This window comes from Schistocerca piceifrons, chromosome 3, assembly GCF_021461385.2.
Source record: "Schistocerca piceifrons isolate TAMUIC-IGC-003096 chromosome 3, iqSchPice1.1, whole genome shotgun sequence".
In the NCBI taxonomy this organism is placed as follows: Eukaryota; Metazoa; Arthropoda; class Insecta; order Orthoptera; family Acrididae; genus Schistocerca; species Schistocerca piceifrons.
In genome coordinates, this window is record NC_060140.1 from 408,721,636 (window position 1) to 408,744,487 (window position 22,852).

A 22,852-nucleotide genomic window follows, 5' to 3' on the forward strand; every position below is an offset into this window, starting at 1 on the left:
TGGGGCGGCGTTTGTGTTGGGTCCTTGAGTCGCGCGGTCTCCTCGCTCCATCCCAGGGTGGCTTCCATCGGGGCCGGTCTGCAGCAGACAATTTGGTGCGGCTGGAATCTGCTGTCCGTACGGCCTTTGCCCGACGTCAGCATCTCGTTGCTGTATTTTTCGATCTGCAGAAGGCGTATGACACCACATGGAGGCATCACATCCTTGCTACGTTACATGACTGGGGTCTTCGTGGTCAGCTCCCGGCTTTTCTTCAAACCTTTTTATTGCGCCGCTCTTTCCGGGTGCAAGTAGGTGCCGCCTCTAGTTCATCTTATATACAGGAAAATGGGGTCCCGCAGGGCTAGGTGTTGAGCGTCTCCTTATTTCTCGTGGCCATTAATGGTCTGGCTGCAGCCGTGGGGTCGTCGGTGTCTCCTTCTTTGTATGCCGACGACTTCTGCATCTCATTTAGCTCCACGACTACGGGAGTCGCCGAACGCAGGCTGCAAGTCGCCGTTCGCAAGGCAGCATCATGGGCTCTGACTCATGATTTTCAGTTCTCTGCAGCCAAGACTCGAGTTCTGCACTTCTGCAGGTGTCGGACGGTCCACCCTCATCCTGAACTTTACCTCGACGGCCACCTGCTTGAAGTGGTGGACACTTGCCGCTTCTTGGGACTCGTGTTTGATGCCCGGCTCACATGGGTTCCTCATATTACTCAGCTGAAGCAAAAATGCTGGCGGCACCTCAACGCCCTCCGCTGCCTTAGCCACACGTCTTGGGGTGCAGATCGCTGCACGCTGCTGCGATTGTACAGAGCCCTTGTGCAGTCCCGGCTTGATTATGGGAGCCTGGCCTATGGGTCTGCATCACCATCAGTGTTGAAGTTGTTAGACCCCATACACCACTGTGGGGTTCGGCTTGCAACTGGCACTTTTCGCACCAGCCCCGTGGATAGTTTACTGGTGGAGACCGGGGTTCCCCCGCTGCGGATTCGCCGCCATCGCCTGCTCGCCGGCTATGCTGTCCACGTGCATTGCTCGCCAGGCCATCCCAATCGTCGCCTGCTTTTCCCTGCCATGGTCCTCCATCTGCCCGAACGGCGACCTAGGTCTGGGCTTTCCGTAGCTATCCGCGTCCAGTCCCTGCTGTCGGAACTGGGGTCATTCCCTCTTCTGCCTCCCTTCCGGGTCCGTGCACCTACGCCTCCCTGGTGTTTGTCCCGGCCGTCCGTCCGTCCGTCTGGACTTGGCACAGGGACCCAAGGACTCGGTTCCGCCTGTGGCCCTCCGTCGCCGTTTTCTTGCGCTCCTCGCCTCATTTTCGGACTGTGAGACTGTCTACACTGATGGTTCCCTGGTTGATGGTCGCACTGCCTACGCTTTTGCTCACGCTGCCCATGTTGAGCAGCGCTCCTTGCCGGCTGGCTGCAGTATTTTTACTGCAGAGCTGGTGGCCATATTGCGCGCTCTTGAGCATATGCGTTTCTGCTCAGGTAGGTCCATCGTCATCTGCAGTGACTCCCTGAGCAGCCTTCAGGCCATCGACCGCTGCTATCCGTCTTCTCCTCTGGTGTCCTCTATTCAGGAGTCTGTTTCCGCCATTGCCCGTTCTGGTCATTCGGTGGTCTTGGTTTGGACGCCAGGTCACGTTGGCATCCCGGGGAACGAACGTGTTGACAGGCTGGCCAAAGGGGCGATCGACGCCCCAGCTTTGGAGATCGGCCTCACAGCTCGCGATCAGCAGCTGGTGTTGTGCCGTAAGGTGCTTGGGGTGTGGTCTGCTGAGTGGCGAGGCATGACAGCGCCTAATAAACTGCGGGCTGTCAAGGAGATGACTGATGTGTGGCGCTCCTCCCTGCGGTCTTCTCGCAGGGACTCTGTTATTCTGTGTCGGCTCCGCATTGGCCATACATACCTGACGCACGGCCATCTTTTGCGTCAGGAGGATCCCCCCCTGTGTCAGTGTGGGTCCCGGCTGACGGTCGCCCACATTTTATTGGAGTGTCCCCGACTGCGCACCCTCCAGCAGTCTTTTAATCTCCCGGGCACTTTGCCTTTGGTTTTAAGCGACAATGCCTCTGTGGCTGATGACGTTTTAAATTTTATCCGTGGTGGTCCTTTTTATGGTTCCGTTTAGGGAGGTCCTGCTCCTTTCCCTTTGTGTGTCTCTTGTCCTCGAGTCTCTCGTATTTGGTTGCAGATTTTAGTGTGTAGTTGGTTGGTTGACTCTTTCCCTTTTTTGTTGTCGTGGTCAGTCAACCAGGCTCCGGCCATCTTCTTTTCTTATGTTTCCTTTTGTCTGGTGTTCATCTATACTCTTCGTGTTTGTAGTGTTCGTTACCGCATTTGTGTTCTTTTAGGGCCTGGGGGGGAGTCTCCTTCCCCTTGGGGTTTTACCTGCTTCGTGCATTAATGTCTCGCCTGTTTCTGGAATGGGGGACTGATGACCTTAGCTGTTTAGTCCCCCTTAAACATCCCAACAACCACCACCACCCACCCTGTGTGCCAAATCATTCATGTATATAGAGAACATCAGCAGTCCTATCACACTTCCCTGGGGCACTCCTGATGATAGCCTTGTCTCTGAAGAACATTTGCTGTCGAGGACAAGTTATTGGGTTCTGTTACTTACAAGTCTTCGAGCCACTCAACTGTGAATTTACTGTAACGGCCTAGCCTGCTATGGGGCAGCATGTCAAATGCCAAGTATGTTGTTCTTACTTCCTAATGTCATTTATCTCTCTTCAATTAAGATAACCAGTTCAGTCATTTGTTATCAGTAGAATACAGTAGTGCAGTTTTTAATGTGTGTTGACAAAGAATATGTAAACTAGTGGAAGCATAGATTTTCATTTGCATCACCACCTCTTCAATCTTCGCGCTCTCAGTGCAAACAGCTTAATAATTTGATGTTGTTGTTGTTCTCAACAGCAACTTTGTCAGCATACCAAGCATATGCTCTGTCGGAACTTGTTCTTCTATAACTGGAGATGAATCACATTTCGCCGTAGTATACATGTCTTACATCAATGTGTTTGGTTCTGCCACTGTAACCACTTGTTTTTGGCACCTTTCTTGTCACTGAGAAGTTTATTTAGGCCATTTTCAGGGAATGGAGAAACTTCAGTAGCTATCCTTCGCTGCCAGAGAGCCCCTTGACAAGCTGAAGTAAGGGCCTTGTAATCAGCTTCAGTTATTGATAGAGCTACTGTCGGCTGTTTCTTTATCGTGGCCAGTCGGCATCACTGTACCCAGTTACGTTGTAATTCTATTTGTTAAAAAATTAATTTTAAAGTCTTTAGCTCCTTTCAAGTGTTGTGGGATTCTTTTATAATTGGTTACCAGTGAGCCATGCCTACATTTTTGCTGAAGCAAATTACAACAGCAGTTGAATATACTGGTCAGCTCTTGTTTCCTTTTGTGCATGCATTAAACTGCTCACAGCTTCTCTGTAGGGAATATTTCTCACAGCTTTTCTCTCTCTGTCTTGGTGTCCCCATCATTTGTGGGTATTTGATTGTTAAGCGGTCAATACTCCATTGCAGTCCTTCATGTTGTGTTTTTCTAGAATTTGTTGTGTGTAATGGGATGGATCCATTCGTAAAAATCACCTTTTGCAATGTCTTGTGATTCTGATGTCAAACAATTCACTTCTCATGGCTCTCTCAGCTTAAATTGCTCTTAGAGTTCTTTTTAAGCTGCTCTTCTCTTGTGGATTATTACTAAAAAAAATCAACATTGATAACTTTATGTAAGTTTACTTCCATTATTCTTCTTATAAACTTGTGGATATGCCGTAAAGTGCAGCTTTTAGGAGCACTTTCTTCTGTTTCATATTCCAGTCATGACCACATAGTTTAACTCACAAACTGTTTTAAGTCTAAAGATACACATATCTTTAGTAGTTCCAGTGACAAAATAGATTTCTGAGATTCTGACACAAATCTGTTCTTTGAAATCGCCTTGTAGGAATGCGGAAGGTCCAAGTAGTGTATAACTGAAGTCTTCATAGTTGCACCCTTTAATTGTACTTTGTATTAAACGGTCTCCTCAAAGATCCTTATTACTTTGTAAAATACACTTTGTGTCTTTTGGTATTTTATCTACTGTAGAACAGATGTTTTTCGTGTCATATTTTTGGTATGTGAATGCAAAATTTCTTTAATCACTGGAAGCCATTCGTTTGGTTGTTCACTTTACAAACTTTCTTCCAGTGATAATTAATCTAAATTACATGTGTTAAATAATTGTTTGAATTTTCTATGAGGTTGAGAATTTTTATTTCTCCTAGGTGAGCTTGACCCTTCTGAGTTGTTTTTATTGGATTAAAAATATGAGGTGTCACGGTTCTCATAAATAACAAGTTCAGACTCAACTCTTTGAGAGTTGTTATGTTGAATTTTCCATCTTTCTCTACGTGATTCGGAAGACTTTTCAAGGACTGTTTGTATTTGATTAGTCAGCTAAGCCCTATTTGCTTTAAATATCACACGTCTTGCCTTTGTTAACTCGTTTTTAAGTATTTTTAGATGCCCAAGGTCTGGTTTCTTTCTGGTAAGTGCTTCTTCTGGTATGGTGCATTTTAAGGCTTCTGTAGGTGATGAGTTAATAAAATATTCAGCTTCTTCTGGACAATATCTTTTTGATAATCCTACATCAAATAGTAAATGTATGTACTTTCTACGACTGATGTTCTGTTGTACTTTCGTGTTAACCGTTTTGTTCAGATGTGCAAGATACTGTTGTTTGGTATCTTAATCCTTAATGAGATTACTTATCCTGGTTCGCATATTCCTTAGCATTGTCTGTGTGCTGCAAAATATGTATTTTACTTCCTGTCCATTTTTCCACTATTTCTTTTTTTTCAAATTTGTGATAGTTTAAAGTACTTTTTTTTTTTTTGCTAAGTGTGTAGAAATATATCTTTCTCAGATCCCAATTTACCTTGGTACCTTCGGTCAACACAAGTTGGAATGTATTAGTTCAAGAATTGTTCTCGACTTAGAATGCTGCAAGGGTAATTTTGTCTGTCTACCTTCTAGGCATGCAACGCATGGAGCGTCAATAGCTCCTGTATAGTTACATAATGCCATTGGCCCTTTTACAAGAGTTTCATTCTGAGAGGGCTGAAGTGTCCTAAGCTTTCAAGTGAAAAGTTCACATCATTTGATAGTAATACTGACTTGCGTTTAACAGAATTATTTGGTTTATCCACTTTGTATATGGCCATTATCAAGTAATGCTGCTGCAAAATAGACTCCTGTCTGTATCATAAATGTGACAGCTTCATTTATCATAGGTGATGAAGTTTCCCGTTTTCACTGTCTTACTTACAGAAAGAAAATTTATATTTCACTGTGGCATGTAAATAATGTTGATTATTTTAAAGTATTTTTTATCTGTTCCAACCACTGCATCAATGTGTGTGTCACCAGTTTCTTTAATGGGAAAATTCTCATTGGCCACAGCCACCTGTGGAGCTAATACCAATTTATGAGTGCTGATGCACCAGAGTCACTCTATTAGCCATTATTAATGACATTATCTGATACTGATGCAATGAAGAATGTCTTGTTTATCGGCGAATTGCCACTTCCATTGGTCTTGCTCTGACAGTTTTTGCAATGTGACCATACTACAGTTATAGCACCTTGTTCCCATGGGAAAAATTATGACAAAGCTTGTTATGTTTCTTATTGTCTTGAAGAGGTGCATCATTATAAGGAGAGCGAGAGTACTTGACATTCTTCCTACAATAATTTAATCTTAAGTCTCCAGTTGTTAGTATATTAGCCCATTAGCTCCCAGTTTCTTTTTAGTTAACATGTATTCTGTATTTTTGGAAAACTGTGTCCTGGCAACCCAATTTAGGGAAATACAAAGAAATTTTTTCATTTGTAGCATAAATGTGAAATTTTGACAGTCTTCATTTGAGGATGTTGGGCTCTTGGCAGATGTTTTGTCATTTACTGCTTACTAGGAAAAATGACAAGGCATAAGGAAATTGGTAACAATAAACTCAAAATAAACATTTCAAAATTATTATTTTATTTCAGTAAGTAACATTTACAAAAGTTTTAACCTAAAAATTCTTCAAAACTGAAATTTCGTAAAGGCCTGATACGACATTTGGGAGAGCTTTCCGTACAGAACATAGCATTAAACTTCCCACAATATTCTCAGCTTTGCTTTGCAGTTCTCATACTGTCTTTGCTTTTTATGCTTCTGGATGATGTGCAGCTTCTGGTCATACTATATTACTGGTACATTACTCCTGAAAGGTAGATGAGTTTTTCCGGCTTTTCCTTAACTGACCTGATTTCAACTGACCTGATTTCAACTGACCTGGTATGTTCTCATAATCTGCCTTCTGAATTAGTTCATCTCTTGGAAGCCAAATATACATTCCCAAGTCATATTTACCATACTCATAAAAAGGTGTCAGTATCACTTTTTACCATGCACTGATCAACATTTCCCATGAAATTCTAGTATGTATTCAATGCATGTGATTGTGGGAACTGTGGCCTTTTCGGTTTGGGATGAATTCCAACACTGGCCTTAGACGGTAGGAAGCACAGTGTCGAAATTAGTTGCTAGTGTAACACAGTTATTGTCATTCCATTTTTTGACCAAAACTGCCTTCTTTCTGTCAAATCTGAACTCAAAATATTTTTCTGAAACCAGAGCCTCTGCCAATGATTTTATTTTGAAAGATTTGTCATCTTCGGTTTCAGTGGCTTTTTGTGTTCTTACTGAAATATATTGCAGTTTTCAGTTCAAGATACTATTCACGACTCATTGTACCATTCACTATTTTAACACCTAGACAATCGTCCTCAGACCAGTAACCTCTTTCAGTAGACAATTTATGATAGCATGTAAAGATAAAGAACCCAACAAGTACACGAATTTCATTGTGTAAAACCGAATAATTTATTTAGCTTTTACACTCGCTAGTGTATTTTTCAGTTTCCACTACGATTATGCTTACAACTTCTTCGGAAAAGAGTTCAAAAACCTGCATGGGAGTGAGACCGTGCAACTTTCCTTTCAGTTCACCTGACAGACAAGGAGCTTTCATCCCTAAATCGGGAAATGAATATTTCGGAACCTGATTATACCCTTGAATTTCCTATTTTGGGCCCTTTTAGGAATGTCTTTGTTGTCTCACTCACATGATAGTTCAGTATTACCTTTAATTAGGCTTACATATGGATTTCCTAACACGTCATCTTCAATATTTTTGTCATTGCTCTGCTCATCTACATCTGGAGGTAGAGTTACTAGGTCTGCTTCTATTTCTTCAGAAAATAAGTATTCTAGTGCCTCTTGAGCAGTTTTAAAAACATTGTGAGCCATGGCTAAGAAATCTGAAAAGCCCGAAAAGCATAACATTTACCATGGAAATGCCGAGTGCCCTCAAACAAGGACAGCAAGTTTTCAAGCACTGGGGCAGAAAATATAATGAACTATTTTCACCTTCATAAGTACCAAACAGTATCACAGTAGTGAATTACACATCAGCCAGAAAATGGAAGTGATACTTGTCTTAGATGTAGCCACAAAAATAAATATAGAAATGATCAGCAGGCACTGCAAAAATGCTCCCCTTTTGTTAACATTCTTCAACTGAATAACTGTAGCAGAGAGATAAAAATTGTACCAATTGTTGATGGAAAGCTTACTTTACAACAACAAAAACCCATTGTTGGAATGGAGTTACAAACATTGTAATAATGACGGGAAAATGGATTATCATCACTCGAGGACAACGGGCACTAATCGGTTAAAGTTCTCTTACCCCTTGAGCATTGGCTCGCACTAACCATGTAGCCCCGTCAATAAAATATATGCTTTCCACTCATCTTTCACTTCAAAGCTCAACAACATAACGGAACAGGATAGATAGTTACTTGTCCAAGCATCACAATTTGACTATTTAAAGAGTTATATGGAGCACCACAGTATTACTTAATCGTTGTTGAATGCATGTAGTATGTTCTCAACATTTCAGCTGTCCCCAAAGTTGTGGTTAATTTTTTGTATGGCTGATGCAGTCATTTTAAGCAGTGATCTGTCAAATAATTTTTACTACATCTTCTCTGAAGAAATGATCCTTATTAAAATTTTCACATATTTGACCAACCGTATGTAAATTAAAATGATTTTGCTGTGTTATAAACAATACTTTTGTTATTCCACCATACAGATATTATTCATGGAAAACTTGATCTGAAAAATAGCCAACTAGAAGTAGACTATGCAATTGGAAGAGACATCCAGCCTGCTGATCTCGGATCAATCGTCTCAACTCTACAAGAATGGTGCGACTCTTGTGAAACTGTGCTATCATGTGTAGAGATGCAAATCAATCGTGCAAATTCAGAGAAGAATCGTCGGCTGAAACATAAGGAAGCTGTTGAGCAAGAGGTTTGTTTGCTTATGTAATTTATACTATGGTGCCATTTTGTTTCAGTAGATTTAAAATAAGAAGACTTAAGTTCAATGTACTAGCTTTTGGTTTTGTTCAGTTTTCATAAATCACACCAAAGATAAGCAGAATATGGAATGTGAATGCTTAGAGATATCCTGCGTTCTTCGAACAGAACCTAGATGGTCACTCCTGCCAGTGGTATTGAATGTAGTTCCTGTTTCCTGGCTCTCACTTGTGTCCAGCTAATATACATTATGGGAACTGGTTGGGAAGGCGGGTTGTTGTCATTCCAATTGTACTGGAAACCACTTTCTAGTGTACATTGGGCTGTATAAGTGGACAAAACACAGTCGTTCAATGTTTCTTAATTTTTCTGTTTTTGTAGACCTCAGAATTAATACCATTCTCTTTTGCCCTTGTTTATTCATGATAATTTTTATATTCTTTTGCATAAATGCTAGTACACAATGTAAAACAATTAGAATCCACTGCACTGGAGGAAGTATAGAGTACCACAGCAGTAGTAATAATAATAACCGTACAGTTAAAAGGAAGTCACGCTTGATCAAGGTCCGCGTCACTTTCCATTTTTAAGCAGACATAATGTCTGAGAAAGGTTTTCTCATAATAATAAAGATATCAGGCATTTGTATTCACTTTGTATCCTACATGGGGTTACACTTTTAGATCACTGTGATATACTAATGTATGTGCAATGTGCATAACTGAAGGCAATGAGGTTATTTACATTCGTGGGATGGTTAGAAATCCATGATTACTATCTTTGAATATGGTGTGTACTTGATGTGGCTGCTTTAAATCTGTTTTGGATGGACTTTTGATAAGATCAACATACAAACAGTTTTGATAGAGATGTTCAGCACTAAAAACCAAAGAGTGCACTGGCCACAGCTTCGGAGCGATGTCTTTGTTGACACTTTCCCAGTATTCCACCAATAAACCAAAGTCTGCCACCAGCTTTACCCACGACGGAGGCTGTGTGATAATTAGATTTCATATCCGTGCAAAGTGTTGCAACCAAGTATTTGTATGATTTGGCTGATTACAACAGTTACTTGTTGAGGCTATAGTCATAGGGTACTATGGTTTTTTTTGTGAAGTGCACAGTTTTACATTTTTGAATATTTAAAACGAGTTGCCAGTCTCCGCACCACTTAGAAATCTTACCAAGATCTGACTGAATATTTATGGAGCTTCTTTCCAACAGTACTTCATTTTAGGTAACTGCATCGTCTGCGAGAAGTCTGGGGCTACTGTTAATATTGTCTTCACTGTCATTAATGTACAACATGAACAGCAAGGGTCCCAACAAACTTCCCTGGAGCACACCCGAAGTTACTTCTATACCTGATGATGACTCTCCATCCAAGCTAACATGCTGCATTGTCCCTACCTAAAAGTCTTCAGTCTGTACACAAATATCACTTGATACCCCATAAGATTGAACTTTTGACAGTAGGGTAGATGTGGTACTGAGTCAAATGCTGTTCAGAAATCAAAAAAATACTGCAATTTGTATATTTATTTTTTATTTTTAGTGCATGGAGGACGTCATTCTATTCAAGATACTTCTTTATGTTTGAGCTCAGAATACCTTCTAAGATTCTACGACAAATTTATGTTGGGGACATTGGATGGTAGTTTTGTGGACCACTTCTGCCACCCTTCTTGTAGATGCATGTGACCTGTGCTTTTTTCCAAGAACTGGGCACTGTTTTTTGCTCGAGGATTCTAAGACAGGTCATAGTTAGAAAGGAGCTAACTCAGTTGCAAATTCAGTATAGAATCTGATGGATTCCATTAGGACCTGGAGCTTTGTTCAGTTTTCATGATTTCAAGTGTTTCTCAACACTGCTGAAACTAATACTTTTTAGTGGTATGAATATTAAATTGGGGCAGTTTTCCTGGGTTTTCCTTCATAGAGGAACATTTGAAAACAGAGTTAAGCATTTCAGCTTTTGCCTTGCTATGCTCAGTTTCATGTCCCGTCTCATCCGCTAGGGACTGGACACTTAAGTTTGGTGCCACTAACAGCTTTCACATACGACCAGAATTTCTTTAGGTTTTGTGAAAGATCATTTGACAACATTCTGCTACGGTAGTTACTGAAGGCATCGTACATTGCTTTCTTGACAGCCAAAAATGTTTCATTCAACACCTGTCTATAACCCTACACTTTGTTTTACACCTATTATGCAGTAATCTCTGTTTCCTTAGAAGTTTCTGTACAGTGACTGTATACCATGGACATTCCTTGCCATTATGAACCATTCTACTGGGTATATATCTATCCTATGCGTGGTCAACTGTTCTTTTAAACATGAGCCACAGTTCCGTTCGTCAGCATGCTCCTGCCCTGTGCTGAAAGTCTCAGGTTCCTCATTGAGATATGATACAACTGAAGCTTTATTTAGTTTACCTTGTTTTAATTGTCCTTTGTACTTTGGTAGTCATTGTTGCTACAATCATGTCATGGTCACTGGTACAAGTTTCGGTGTGGTCATTCTCAAAGAGGTGAAGACTACTTGTTGCCATTAGCTCTAATATATTTCAATCATGAGTGAGGTTTCAAACTATCTGTTGTAGGTAGTTTGCAGAGAAGGCATTTAGTAATGTTTCACAGGCTGTCTTATCACATCACCACTAACAAAACTGTGTTTCCCAATTGATTGTAGGATGTTTAGTCTCCACCAGTGATTACATTATGATCGGAGAACTTACGTACACATAAACTGAGATTTTTTCTAAAGTTTTTGGTTACCGTATTTACTCGAATCTAAGCCGCACTTTTTTTCTGGTTTTTTGTAATCCAAAAAACCGCCTTTGGCTTAGAATCGTGTGCAGAGTAAAAGAAAGTTCTGAAAAATGTTGGTAGGTGCCGCCACAACTAACTTCTGCCGCCGAATATACGTAGCGCTACACTGGCATGCTTTGCAGGCACACAGATAAGTACTGGCGCCAAAACCTTTTAAGTCAGTAAATAAATTTAAGTAAAGGTGGAAGACGAGCTTTTTTCTCCGCCCCGAGTTTCGACCACTGCATTTTTATACGTTATCCAACGAAGTAAATACAAATTCCGTATTGGTCATCTTTGAACGTAACAGCATTTCAATATCCAACTGGCAAGACTGTTTGGGATGTTTGTCAATTTGGCCAACTCTACGTTCTGAATTTTTTCCTACCTGTGAGAAGAGATGGTTGCTAATAGGAACTTTTATGAATTGTGAATCACATATAGTATTCTCTTCACCATAAGAATAATATGAATATAAACATTTTGCCATGTATTCTTTTGTGTTTGCTGCTACGTCATTTAAATCCTGTCTGCTTAATAAAGTACGAAACTAGAGTGAGACAACAGCAAACGCGGAAGAATGTACATATCATGTCATGAAACTTCCTGGCAGATTAAAACTGTGTGCCCGACCGAGACTCGAACTCGGGACCTTTGCCTTTCGTGGGCAAATGCTCTACCATCTGAGCTACCGAAGCACGACTCACGCTCGGTCCTGACAGCTTTACTTCTGCCAGTATCTCATCTCCTACCTTCCAAACTTTACAGAAGCTCTCCTACGAACCTTGCAGAACTAGCACTCCTGAAGGAAAGGATACTGCGGAGACATGGCTGAGCCACAGCCTGGGGGATGTTTCCAGAATAAGATTTTCACTCTGCAGCGGAGTGTGCGCTGATATGAAACTTCCTTGGTAGCTCAGATGGTAGAGCACTTGCCCGCGAAAGGCAAAGGTCCCAAATTCGAGTCTTGCTTGGGCACACAGTTGTAATCTGCCAGGAAGTTTCATAGCGCTCACTCCGCTGCAGAGTGAAAATCTCATTCTGGAAACATCCCCCAGGCTGTGGCTAAGCCATGTCTCCGCAGTATCCTTTCTTTCAGGAGTGCTAGTTCTGCAAGGTTCGCAAGAGAGCTTCTGTAAAGTTTGGAAGGTAGGAGATGAGATACTGGCAGAAGTAAAGCTGTGAGGACCAAGCGTGAGTCGTGCTTCAGTAGCTCAGGTGGTAGAGCACTTGCCCGCGAAAGGCAAAGGTCCTGAGTTCGAGTCTCAGTTGGGCACACAGTTTTAATCTGCCAGGAAGTTTCATATCAGCGCACACTCCGATGCAGAGTGAAAATCTCATTCTGGATATCATGTCATGTTTATATTCGTATTATTCTTATGCCTAATAGTGATACAGTCAGAAATGAAGCACGGCAATTGACTAGATTTTTAAATCGAAGATGACTCTAATTTCTGTGCAGAATGTAATGTACTAACGAGGCGTCCAAAGATTTTCAAAATGAGAAAAATTTTCGCTAAACTCTAGTTCAGAACGTCTATCATACGCAGTCTATTATTTGGTTCTTGTTGACCATATCGTCATTCATTCTTTAAAGCAGCACTGTAAGTAACAACAAGTAGTGGTCTCTTGCCATTGTTTCGCTAATGAGATGATTCCTCTCTTTTTTTTTAATTGTAAGCCGCGGTAGCGAGCACAGAAGCAAGCCATGTCGCGAGCGGCGACATGCCGTAAACACTCACTATCAGAATGCGACAAACAATGCGTGACACAGTACAATAATGCATTTTCAGCTTAGAGTGATGTAAACACCTATAAAAAAGAGAACGGCACTTACCAGATCAAAGAAAAATAAGCAATCGATTCAAACCAGATGAAACACGTGAAAAAGGAAGGGTACCCGTATAAATACGGACAGAGCACCTGACGCATAGCAATGGCTACCTGGTAAAGCTCAATTGCTAAGCTTACGACTTGAACCAAACTACTATAGCTGTATCGTCATTCATTCGACCTAAACTGTGTCTCATATTACAATGGACCAATTTTGTTTCGATTTGGAGGTGCGGCCTAAAACATTTTTCTCCCCTTGAATTTCGAGTCTCAAATTTCAGGTGCGGCTTAGATTCAGGAAAATTATTTTCTTGATTTCGAGTCCCATTTTTCAGGTGCAGCTTAGAATCGAGTGCAGCTTAGATTCGAGTAAATACGGTACATTAGGAGACGGATCTGGCAGGCGATAGAAGGATAGGATCCAGTTATTTTATGCCGACCCCTGATACTGAATCTTACCCAAACAATAACACATGCATCTTCAATTTCTGTCTCAGTGGTTTTGAGTTCCTTGTTTACTCGACAAATACTCCCTTAATTTCCCATGTGCCTATCCTTTCAATAGAAACTTAAATTTTCTGCAAAGTTCCGACTGCTATCAATTTCAGAATGCAAAAACTATAGATGAATTGCATTCTTCCCCCTATTTATGTTCTCTAATGGACTATCGGCAAGAGCTAATGAATCCCTGATGATGTTTGTTGGACATTATTCACTTGATTATGTTCACATATCTTTCATTGTAGGAAAGGGAAGGTCTGTTGTGGTTTTGAACTTAACAAAGCTACAGCTTACATTTGATAAACTGTGTTGTGACTGATTTGTTTTGTTCTGAAAGTGAATCAATATCCTACAGATCCCAGAAAATGAATTGCTGAGACAGTAAATCAGCTGTACTCAACAGTATCAGTCTCAACATCTATTCCTCCTGGTTCTTTAATATCTGAGCAATGGCCCTTGTGTTAATAACATGTTTTGTGAAAACAACTGAGCAAAACAGCATTTATTATTAACACTGAATCAGGTGTGTTCACCAATCTGCTCAATGAGCTGGCTCACAGTGGAGAGGAACCTGAGTGATTTTTCGGTATGGCCTCAGTGTTCCATTTCCTGATAGATCTGCAACCATCCGATGTTTGACGTTAGTGGCTTTATTTGTTTTGTTCACTTTTATTAATGCTTACTGAATGGACCTCTAGTCAGTTCCATTCAACAGTGCTACAACAGTCTTCATAGAACTTCGTATCCTTGTATGTGGATGGATGCAGAGAGAGAGCATTAATTTCCCTCCAAGCTACTAGAATGACCTTAGCAACTGAACTTCAAACTTTTGTAGTCATCTTCTTTTACAACAACACAATCTTGTATAATAAGTGGATATACAGGTCATCTTAAACGTACGTAGCCTATGCCAAAGCAAGAAAAGAGGTATCTCTTTACATAAGCCAACTTGCTAGGCGTTTATCACAGCATCCGTTGAAGTCATGACCTTCTCTCTTTTTCTCTTGTCTTTTTGTGTTCTAAGGAGATTTGTGGGTGGCTTCATGGTGGCTCATTAATGCAGTTCATGGGAAATTCGCTTTATAAGGCTGTTGTGTTAATGAGAAATGACAGTAAAGTGAAAATTACATCTCTCTTGATATTCTGATGAAGCAAAGAACATGGGGCACCTATGAAACATGATATTTCTTACAACTGATGCAGCCTTATGATTTACCTTTTAGGACGAAATTAAAATTGGCATTAACCTCTATTTCAAGATCATTTTATTCAAATGTTAAACATAAAATACTGGATGTCAATGAATATTAATTATTTTGCTATTCACTGAAGCCTGAATGTTAGGTATCACTTTCTGAGAACTGCGGATTCGAAAATAAGATAGTAAGTGAAAGCCTGTCAGTGAGCTTCCATGGGTGGTTTTCATTCTTATTATTGTCAAGAAAAAGTTACCCATACCAGCATGGACATAATCATAGTTATGTAAATTTATGTTAAGGAACATTTTTACAAAATTCTAAAATACTAATTTTGTTGTCTGGTCCCTTCAACCCCCACAAACCAACCAACCAACTAATTTTGTTATGAAACTTACCATATAAGTGTCTGACTGTGTGTAAAAGTTCTAACTGTAGCTCATTTTCCACATTGTTAACAAGTGAAAAAGGGAGGTCAGATGATGTCAAACTTTTCATAATCCTGGAAATATACTCATGGAGAAAATAAACGATACATCCATACATACATACAACAATATTGTGAAAAGGATATATTGCTTCTCACCATAAGGTTGAAACGTTAAGTTGCAGGCAGGCACAAGACTGTTACACGTTGAGCTTTTTTCTAAAGCCTTCGTCAGCAAGGAAGCGCACATTCACACAGGCAAGCACACTTGACATCTATCTGTGGGTTCTCCAAACTAAATGCAACTGTCAGACCACAGGGAGAGGAAGAGAAGTGAGCGTTTCCTGCCGTAATGTTTAGGGATTAGATGGTGGCAAGACAAGGCTGCCAGGCCTGCTGTTGGGAGGCTGTGATGGAGAGAGGGGGTGGGGGGGGGGGTGGAGAGTGGAAAGGGAAAGGAGCAGAGAAGGGGAAAGGGACATTGGATGCATCAGCAGAGAGCAGTGTAGAGTTGAGGGTAAAATGACATGAATTGGAAGGAGGTGATAGGATAGAGGTAGTGGAAACTGTTGGGTGGAGGGTGTGTGAACAGTAGGTAACCATAGGTTGAGGCTAGGATAATTTCAGGAGTGGAGAATATGTTATAAGGGTAACTCTCATCTGTGCAGTTCAGAAAAGCTGATGGTGGAGGGGAGAATCGATAGATAAATACATACATTCCAAGATCACTGACCCTGTACACCATGTGCCCACCTTGTGTTTCTATTGGACAAGTTTCTTCAATAATAACACTGGTTCCCCTCACTGCATTATGGGCTTAAAGTTTGGTCTTAATTTGCAAATTTTTTGATGACTTTATCTGCTTGAGACTGAAATAATTTTTAGACTTGACAATGAGCTGAATAATTTCTTGTTTGTATGCCTGTTGAATCAAGGGTGTTGGTATTTAAAATTTTCTGCTCGGGCATTTTCCTTGTTCTTACCTGCGATGGGGTGCTATTAGGGGCTGTGATATTAGGGGCTGTGATATTAGGGGCTGTGATATTAGGGGCTGTGATATTAGGGGCTGTGATATTAGGGGCTTCGCTGGATATTTCTATCATAACATTTCAGTCTTCTCCGTATTAATCTCCAGTCCAATCTTAATGTCATTCTTTGCTAAGTCCCAAAAGATCTGCCATCCTTGCACACCACTATGGCCTCAATGTCATTTGCAAATCCCATAAAAATGCTCTGGTCTGGTTCAGGTTCATTGATGATATCTTCATAAACTGCACTCAGTTCATTCACAGTAGCAACACCATTTCTCCCTTCCACTTCATCTGATGCTCTTCAATGCAGTGTGTCACCTTCTTAGATGTTGACCATCTTTTCTGTGGTGGCACCATCCACACCTCTGTCCACATTAAACCCTCCAGCCACCAACAGCAGCTGTACTTGGACAGTTGCCATCCCTTCTGCATCAAAAAATCAATCCCATATTGCCTGGCCACCCAGGGACAACATATCTGCAGTGACAAGAACCCCTTTTCCCAGCTCCTTTACAGACAACCACTATCCCCACACACCTTCATTCAATCCTACCACCACACCAAAGAGCCAACTACAAAAGAGTGCCTCCTTTGTCACCCAGTATCAGCCTGGACTGGAACAACTGAACCACATACTTTGTCAGGGCTTTGACTGTTCATCATCATGCACTAAAATGTGGGACATCCTATGCAAGGTCCCTCCCACCTCTCCTAAAGTGATGTTTCATCATCCACACAATCTCTGCAACATCCTAGTCCATCCCTATATCACTCCCAAACCCAACCCCTCGCCAAAGGGATTGTATCCATGTGGAAGACCCAGGTGCAAGACCTACCCAATCCGATCTTAGCACATCAAAGGCTGGACCGCCTGTGAAAGCAGTCACGTTGTATGGCAGCTCTGCTGTAAACGTTGTACAACTTTTTATATTGGGATGATTGTCAACCAGCTGTCCACCGGGATGAATGACAACTTCCAGACTTCGACCAAGAGCAGAGAAGACCACTCAGTGCCACAACATTTAGTTGAACACAGAATGCTAGGTTTCAATGACTGCTTCACAATCTGGGCCATCTATATCCTCCCCTCCACCACCAGCTTTTCTGAACTGCACAGATGGGAGTTATCCTTACAACACATTATCTGTTACCGATATTATCCCGACCTCAACCTGCTGTCCCCGCACCCTCCACCTGACAGTTTCTGCTACCTGTGTACTGTTGCCTCCTCCCTTTTCATGACTCCCACCTTCGTTGTGTGGCACCCTCTGCCAGTGCACCCACCTATCCTTTCCCTTTCCCCTTCTCTGCTCCTCTCCTTTTCTGCTCTTCAAACCCCCCCCCCCCCCCCTCCACACACACACACACACACACACACCTCCATATGCTATACCCTCCAGGGGTGTGAGTTCATGTGTAGTGCACACGGGATCCCGAGCAGTTTCAGCTCATTCTTCCTTCTCTGGCTGCATTTCCTTCACCGTGCCCCTCCCACCCCATCCTTGCTCCTTCTATGCTGCCCCCTCGTTCCACTCTCTCGATGTTCTGATTTATGTTGACGTGGCTGTCCATTGGTTCTCTGTATTTCTTGAAGTTTTGTTCATCTTGCCTGTTTGCTTTCATCCTTTGTGGCGGTTTGGTCCCCTGCATTGGAGTTTGACCCCTACTTCTAAATTTCATGTTCTAGTGTGAGTCATTTGGGGAAGAATTCCCTCCCTAGTGTCTATAGTATGGATTCCTCTTGCCCTTCCTTCCCTTCTTCCTTCCCCACTGTAGCCCCCCCCCCCCCCCCCCCTCAACCCCACTAGGTCACCAACATGTGTAGCCAGTCTGTGTGGTGGGGTTGTGAAGTATCCATGTGACTGAGTCGGTGACAACACAGGGATCACACTACTCACGTGAGATTTTGCCATCCCACATATGCCAAGGAGGGGCTGCTTGTCATCCTGGAGCATCGGAACTTCCAGCAGCGGCTGCCGTGTCGGGTGGCCCTGGCTGTGGCTGGGTGGCACCCATGGAGAGAGCCCGTAATAGGCATGGGTGAGACCGGAGTGGATGCTCCAGTGACAGGCATCATTCGCAAAGGTGTCGAAGAGCGTAGCGGCAAAGGAAGTTCTAAGAAGATCACAGTCAGGGCGAACATGAGTCATCGGGAGTTTGAGTATGCAAGACTGATGACTCGTTTCCGGACTAGGACAGAAGACTGAGACTCTGTTCTCTTAAGGAGGGATCAGTGTTGCAGAAGCAGCTGAGTAGCATAGTCACCGTGGTGTAGTGGTTATGATACTAGGATGTTGCATGGAGGGTTGTTAGTTCAATACTCACTTGAACTGAAAAATTTTAATTTCTATATTCAGTTCGCGGTACATTCTAGAAGTATCCACTAATGCCAAGAATCATTGTACTGGAATATTCTGTAACTGCATATATACCGTATGTGTTCTGACCAGAGGCAGTTCGCTCTGCGCTCTTGTATGTGCAAGTGCTGAATAAACCTTCGTTAAGTGAAGTTAGTGTTCGTCATTCATCTAATTACACCTTCTTCTACATGACAATATAGTACACTGTTCCGTGCTGTACAGCTGATAGTGTTGGGTATCATCTGAGTGATCTCCAGGAGCTATCTAGTGAGTTCTACTTCTGGAGAATCTCCAGTGATCATGCATTTGGCAGTGTTACCTATGTGGCATTAATTCTCCCATGCTAATAAGTTAGTGGATGTATCAAGAAGGTGACGGCCCAGAAGATGCTGTAGCAGACCATAAAATGAAGAAAGAAAGAAAGAAAAAAAAATCTGCTCTTAGGATAGGGTATAGTACATCCGCCACAGCGAATTGCCACATAATGTGTCAAACAACCATATGTATTGATTGGAGAACCATCGGTAGCATGGAGGCAATGGTCGTCACTGCAGTGGAGAGGTAGTTGAGAAAATGGGTACACCAATATGTTGTAATGTGTGTGTACTAGAAAATGCAATTTTGCTGAAAGTTCAGTGAGACAGTTGACAGCTGCTATCTGGGAAGTCAGTTGCCATTATTAACAACTTGGGGGCCCGTTACCCATCTCCCATGGGGAATGGCATTGGTGAGCTTCTGAGCCAAACCATCTATGGCACCAACACATCCTTTCAGCTGAAGGAAAATGGCGGTGTTTCTTTGGTGAGTGTTGGCATTATGACAAGCAGCTGGAATGTTGTATATGAAGAGTGGCAGTGTGTGTGGTAAGCTCAGTGATTTGTACTTGAAGTGAGGCCAGAGAAATGTCTGATAATGGAAATATGACTACGACACAAGTGGACAGGTACATCTCAGCAGCATGGTTCACGGGTGTGCTAGTACCTTGAGGTCACTTTTGCATACAGTGAGTATTTTCTGTGGATCAGGCAGTAAGCGTTTTAGAGAATGTTTTCATTGACAGCATTGCTATCTAGGGCCTATAAACAGAGCATTTGGGAAGGTGCGCGATTCCTGTGCCGAGTGACTTTTCCAGTCATTGGGCTTTAGACTAAGATGAACAACTGGTCACGGCTTTTTTTATTGGCAGTGTATATGTCGTCACTTGGTGGTAATGCAAAAATATCTTGGACTTATATGGTCATGTCCTCATTGAGAGTAGCAACAACATAACTATATTTGGTTTTGTCCAAATTTATATGGGTTAACACAAACTGGCTTTGGAATTGTGTGAATCACACAGCAGTATTCTCTTGCCAGAAGGTGGAGATTTGACTCTTCCACAGCTTACGAGTGCATTCGTAAGAACATTGATAGTTGGCACCAGATTTTGCAGTAGTAGATATTCGCATATCTAGCCTTCAATGTGTCATAGCTTGAAGCATCAATAGTTGTCAAAAATGTTGTGTTTTAGTATGAATACTTTATTGACTGTGTTTTGATATACATGTGAGAATGTGAAGAAGAGCTCCCATAAAATATCACAAAGTCAGTGAACAAAAATGAAGTCAACGAGTAAACGAAAAGGTTGCAGTTCATAAGGAAATAAGTCTCTTTATTACACTTCAGGCTTATAACCTCAATTTGGGGCAATGATGGGCTCCTGGTGACATGAGTCTGGATAAATTTCATATACACCTATATGTGTCCTCGCACATGCTATCTCCCAATGAGTCTTATGCATACCACAGCACAAATACCTAGTTCAGAGTGATAAGTTATGCGTGGAATGGGACGATATTGTTGATTCCACATTATACACATGCACACCATGTCTGTGGCAGCATGAGGTTTGCGATTTAGTACCAAATCCATTGACACATTTATTTTTAGCTTGCAGTACGGAGTTGGCCTTGCATGAAGTAATGACCTTACAACTCTAGTCCTCTTTCCTACCACTTCATGAACTTTTCTCTGCCTAAAATACAAAATAAAGAAAATCTGTACACAGAAACAGAAAAATAAGTCTCAACAGCTACATTGTTGGCTGTGGTTGTCCGTGGCTGTCTGTGCGAATGGTGACCTTAGGTAACAGAGCAATGTCTTGTGTCATTAGCTTTCTTCTTATTTCATTTGAGAATAGTTACAGATGTTAATACCTCCTGTGTATGAACTCAAATTAGTTTTCATGATTATCGCACAACATGTATATGGGGGTTAGCTCCACTAGATTTTTATGATATTTTCAATCAGTTTAGAATTTCTGGAGTATGATGAGCACATCTGACAGCAACTAAACACTCCTAAAATTCTGTGGATATTATTTGAACAGCTTTTTATACCTGTATTAATCTTGTTCTGCTAAGGGAAACATATAGAGTGTCAATAGTGGTCGAGGATCATGGGTTTTTAAGTGATCTGATTTGTAGATGTTACACTTTCTCAGGATTCCTTCTGTGAATTTTGGGTCTTCTGCTTTTCTGATATCCAGATACTGTTGATGATTTCATCTTCAGTCATTTAGGATGGTGCACTTAAAATATTTGACAAGTGTCTAATTCCAATGACTTGTCGCCAACAATGTAGACAACCAGTATGGAATCTGCTTCTGCAGTGATCTTTCTCTCTAATTATACTTGCAACCTCAGATTTCTTTATGTGTGTTTGTTTCATTTGGAAAATAGCTGCTAGTTACTAAAAAATAACTACACAAAAACAATATGTTCATAATTCAACAACAAATCAGTTACAGTAAAAGTAGCATATCAGCTCTGGTCACTTGGTGCACAATCCTTTCTTTGTCTTACAAGACACCACATATTTTATTTTGCCCCCCTCCGTAGCATCTATCTCTCTACTGCTGGTGCACAATCCTTTCTTTGTCTTACAAGACACCACATATTTTATTTTGCCCCCCTCCGTAGCATCTATCTCTCTACTGCATTTGCATTACGGGAATGCTTCATTGTAGGAAGGAATCCAGTTTATGTGCATATTTGTACCTGACAAAGTAAGCAATTTGTGTGATCTCCATTATTTTTACTGTAGTTTCTTCTTACTTCCTCTCAATGCAAACTGCAGCATTGTGCTTGACAACTGTAGTACAAATGCCTCGTATGGCATTTATTACATGTGGTATTGTAATTTCTTTCCTTTTTTCCAGATTGTCAATATCAAAAAAACATTGAAGACTCAAACTCAAGACACTGATGAGGCGATGGCAACAGATACCCGTGAAACGGCATCGCAGACAGGAGACAAAGGGAAAAAACCTTTCAAAGGCAAAGGAATTCGCAGCAGTTCTGGGAAATTTTGGCAAAAATCCTGAAGTGTGAAAGTTTATTATGTGACTAGACATCAGAGTTCTACCAAATAGGGATTGTTGCCTTCATTGTGCCTCATCGAGGGATTGTGAGACTGAAGTGATAAAAGAAACTGGACTTTGAACTGCAAGCCATGTAAATGTCTGTCGTGTTGATTAATAAGTTCTTAATTATCATTTACATGATTAAAATTTTTTATTTTTTGATTGCAGCTGTTTAGTGAAATGACTGTTTCTTAGAAGCTGTTGCCTTCTAAGATATTTGTGAAAAGCATTGTTCATCTATAAGCACTGTGCTCACAAGGTGTGAATATAATTCCTCACACATTTGAATGATCCATTTTGTTCCTTAATTTGAATAAGACGTGTATATATAACAGTTCTTAATGAAATTAATTGCTTATTTATAGTTTTTGAAAAGAGTATAATTTAATTTTCTATAAGCTTTCTTTTCAATGTGGCAGGATTTTACCCATTTAAGTACCCAACTACATATAGTATTAACAGATGACTTGTATTTAGTAAATGTCAATTTCTTGGTGATTGAGACTTGAAAGAAAAGTTTACACTATCTTTTATTTTCCTGTGAGATTATATATCTTTCGGTCTGAGATGAATGAGTATGTAAATTGGATTATGATGTGCTCGACTTGCATTTATCATAATCCAATTTTCACTTACGTTAAAGCCACCCTTTTGAGTTTTCCATTGTTTCCTTGTATCCTGCGTGTATTAAGAGTTCCAGAAAGGCTGCAACTTAATCTCATATCACCTTGTTTCTGTCAGAGAGCATGCCACATTTTCAAGTTTCTCTATCAGATGAACTTGAAAGGCCACCACGTGTCTGTAATTTTACTTGAAGTATAGTATGATTTCAACTTTGTGTGTTCATCACTCATTTCACTGTTCA

At 41.2% G+C, this 22,852-nt stretch overlaps 1 protein-coding gene across 1 annotated transcript in view; it reads left to right on the top strand.

The window, feature by feature from the left end:
• Positions 1-22,354, top strand: part of LOC124789281 (COP9 signalosome complex subunit 7a) — a 33,657-nt gene extending 11,303 nt beyond the window's left edge. Inside the window, exons 5-6 of the mRNA XM_047256587.1 lie at positions 8,197-8,417; positions 21,784-22,354. Coding sequence (XP_047112543.1) covers positions 8,197-8,417; positions 21,784-21,948 — 386 coding nt within the window. The 3' untranslated portion in view covers positions 21,949-22,354. The remainder of the gene's footprint in view (positions 1-8,196; positions 8,418-21,783) is intronic.
• Positions 22,355-22,852: the final 498 nt, after the last annotated feature.